Source organism: Lathyrus oleraceus, chromosome 4, assembly GCF_024323335.1.
Source record: "Lathyrus oleraceus cultivar Zhongwan6 chromosome 4, CAAS_Psat_ZW6_1.0, whole genome shotgun sequence".
Classification (NCBI taxonomy): Eukaryota; Viridiplantae; Streptophyta; class Magnoliopsida; order Fabales; family Fabaceae; genus Lathyrus; species Lathyrus oleraceus.
Window position 1 is genome coordinate 176,850,551 of NC_066582.1, and position 3,788 is coordinate 176,854,338.

General features: G+C 29.7%; 1 protein-coding gene across 1 annotated transcript; it reads right to left on the reverse strand.

Moving 5' to 3' along the window:
• Positions 1-840: 840 nt before the first annotated feature.
• Positions 841-2,560, reverse strand: LOC127135322 (UDP-glycosyltransferase 84B2-like). The gene has a single exon (XM_051062061.1). It carries the CDS (start codon positions 2,504-2,506, stop codon positions 998-1,000), a length of 1,509 nt encoding a protein of 502 aa, XP_050918018.1. The 5' UTR covers positions 2,507-2,560; the 3' UTR covers positions 841-997.
• Positions 2,561-3,788: the final 1,228 nt, after the last annotated feature.

Here is a 3,788-nt window from a genome sequence, read left to right on the forward strand (position 1 = left end):
TATGTAATTTTAAGATTTAATTGATATAAAAAACAATTAGTGGTAAATAATTATATTTTATACAAATTATTATGTATTATTATTTTTTTAGTAAAAAAATTAATTTTTATTTAAATAAAAAACAATTTAAGGCAATTAGTAACAACTTAAAATTTTTAAAAAGAATGAAACTCAATTAGTTCAATCGACGAATGGAAAACACAAAAATTGTTTCTTTTCTTCATTTGAAGTAGCCGTTAAAAACGAGACGGAGACAAAGAGAGAAGGTGAAGAAATTGTTTCTTTTCTTCGTTTGAAATGGCGGTTAAAAACGAGACGGAGACAAAGAAAGAAAGTGTAGGGTAGTGACTATAATTATATATTATACTACGAGTGGGAGGCAAAGGGAGAAAGGTGTAGGGTACGACTATAATATATAACATTAGTTTAATTTTTATTTATTTAAATAAAAGTTAATTTTATAAAAATCTGGAATGTAATTGTTTTATATATATATATATATATAATATATATATATATATATATATATATATATATATATATATATATATATATATATATATATATATATATAATATATAATAAATATGAGAGAGAGAGAGAGAGAGAGAGAGAGAGAGAGAGAGAGAGAGAGAGAGAGAGAGAGAGAGAGAGAGAGAGAGAGAGAGAGAGAAGAGAGAGAGAGAGAGAGAGAGAGAGAGAGAGGAGAGAGAAGAGAGAGAGAGAGAGGAGGAGAGAGAGAGAGAGAGAGAGAGAGAGAGAGAGAGAGAGAGAGAGAGAGAGAGAGAGAGAGGAGGAGAGAGAGAGAGAGAGAGAGATGTTGTGAAATTTATGCTTTTTATTTAACTTTAGATGATACTACTGTGTTACAGACTTAATTAATTTAATTCAAAATCACTCTAACACTTAGAGAGTTAGCTCCATCGACTTAAGTATGATAGGAAAATTTTCAACTTCATCAGTTTTATCAACTTCAATTTTATCACTCGAGTAATATTCAGCCTAGGTGAATGATTCTAGAGAAAAAGGATCTGACTTTTGTTATTCCTTTCCATAGTGTCGACAAGGGCCTCCCCATTTTCGTAAATTTGGTGGACTTTGGACCATTCATAACTTTCAATTCACTGAGAAACTTATTGATATTAACACTAGAACTACCACCATCTTGACTAGCTTTTTTTGCAGACTCTTTAATTTCCAAAGCTCTCTTCCTGAACTCAGCAGCATTAGGCCCTTCCACAACCTCATAAACACACCTCTCAATCTCTTCTACACTTCCAACCCCATCTTCTCCAACTTTAATTCTCACCCCATTCTTTAACACATTCTCAATAAGCATAGCATTAGTTGGTTGATCAGCCCAAGAAGGGTAAGCAATAACAGGCACACCAATTATCAATGTCTCAAGTAATGAGTTCCAGCCACAATGACTTATAAAACAAGCCACTGCAGGGTGCTGTAACACCTTCGTCTGTGCACACCATTTCACAACCAAAACTCTCCCTTCAGTTTCTTCCAAAAACTCTTTTGGTAATTCATAAGCAGGATCCTCCCATGCCAATCTCCCATTATTTTCTAGCTTAACAACCCATAGAAAATTCTGTCTGCTATTCTTCAAAGCTGTAGCTAAATTACTCATCTGTTTTTTCGACAACACAATCAAACTACCAAATGATATATAAATAACCGATGAATTTGGTTTACTATTAAGCCATTCTATGCATGAATTTTCTGCATTCCACATATCAGCACTAACATTACTTGTCTCCTTTTCACCTAATAAAGAAGGTGAAACCAATGCTCCAATAGGATAAATTGGGGTTAGTGAATCCATTGATTTCACTATCTCATCCTCGATTTCAAAAAATGAAGATCCTAAAACCCATTTCACTTTATCCAAAGCTTTGCTGAAATCAGCCATAAGTTCGTCATACTGAGGAGGACTAGAAGGAAGAATTATTGAAGGAAGATCTCTTACCTCTAAGGTTGGTAGCCCAGGTAAATGCACTTTCTCATTGAGATCCTCCAACTTGGGAAATGAATCAATCTTCATATAGTAACGATAGTAAATCGAATAGCAAGCAGAAGCTTGGATCCAAAGCACTGCACAAGGGATTTGATATTCAGCAGCAACATCAATAGCCCAAGGAACAAAGGGAGTGACAATAACACATGAAAATGTTTGGTTTTTGCTGAGGTTGTCAATGAGATTTGAAAGGTTTTTAGCACCCTTTTCACGTGAGGTTTTGATTACAGTTTTTGTATCAGAGCGGTCGAAGTCGATGCTGAGACCGTCGGAAAAGAACTCAAGTCGGATACCTGAGTCAGATAAATTCTGGTCAGTGTTTTTGAGCATGCGCGCACGACCTTCTTCGGTTGTGGCTATGGTGACATGAACACCCTTTGAAACGAGGCGTTTGGCGAAGTTTAACATGGGGTTAACGTGACCTTGTAAGGCCAGTGACACCATGAGAATGTTGATGTTGGTTTTTTCTGCTACTGACATGGTTACTGATTGCACAAGCAACAGAAGCGAAACACTATAGTGTAAAATTGTGAAAGAGAGATGGCTAGAACAATTATGTCTTCTTAGTCCTTATTTATAAAACATTTTTTTACAAGTGTCAAAAAAATCAAGTATAATTTATATATAAAGTTTGTAGGTATATATGCATGTACCTATACATTAAATTCAATAGAATGTTGGTTTCTTATATTATAAGACACATATTGATGGTATTCAACAATATTTTTGGAAAAAAAATCAATTTAATATAAAAGGAAATGGGATATTCATTTTATTTTTAATGTATATATTTTTTATTTTAATTTTTAAGTAAATATTATACATTTTTTTAAAGATTTTTTATACGGTCAGTTAATAATAACCATTGATTTATTTAAAATGTTTGACTTTTATTTTAACCATTTAAAAAGTAATACAAACAGATGATTGTGATGTATTGATAGTGTAAAATTTTTTACACTGACAGTGCATAAAAATTGATCTCTTTTGTGAAGAATTTAATTGATATATACTGACAGTGTAAATAATAACCATTGATTTATTTAAAATTTTTAACTTTTATTTTAACCATTTAAAAAGTAATACAACCAGATGATTGTGATGTACTGACAGTGTGAAACTTTTTACACTGACCGTGGATGTGATTTTGATTTTCTTCTCGCTTTTTATATATAATTTTTGAAAATAATCTCAAAATTCTAAAATATTTTTGTTTTAATTCCTAAAATTAAAATTCGAACGATAATCTATTAATTTTAAGAACTAAAAGCAAATAAAATCCAACATATAAGAATTTTATTAAAAAAAATGCAAAAATAAAAATTAAAAGCATGTCAACTTATTCGAACTTAGTCAATATTTTAACATTATATATATATATATATATATATATATATATATATATATATATATATATATATATATATATATATATATATATATATATATATATATATATATATATATATTTATTAGAGTATTATTAAATTATATTTGTATATAAATAACCTAAGTTCAACCTTAAGTTTTCGTAATTTGTTAATCAATTTTCATACCAAAGAATTTGTAATATAATTAGCATAATGATGCCTTTTTTTTAATAACATTCATGGTTTGGTTACAAACATAATTATGTCTAATCATATACAATAGTGAAAATAATAATATATGGTTTATTGATTGTATTATGTTTTTGAATGAATGCCTACAATTAAACTTTTTATATGGTAATGAATTATTTTTACTTTATTTAAATTTTCTT

Excerpts from the sequence above, each read along its gene's own strand:
- LOC127135322 (XM_051062061.1), bottom strand. The coding sequence starts at position 2,506 with ATGTCAGTAGCAGAAAAAACCAACATCAACATTCTCATGGTGTCACTG.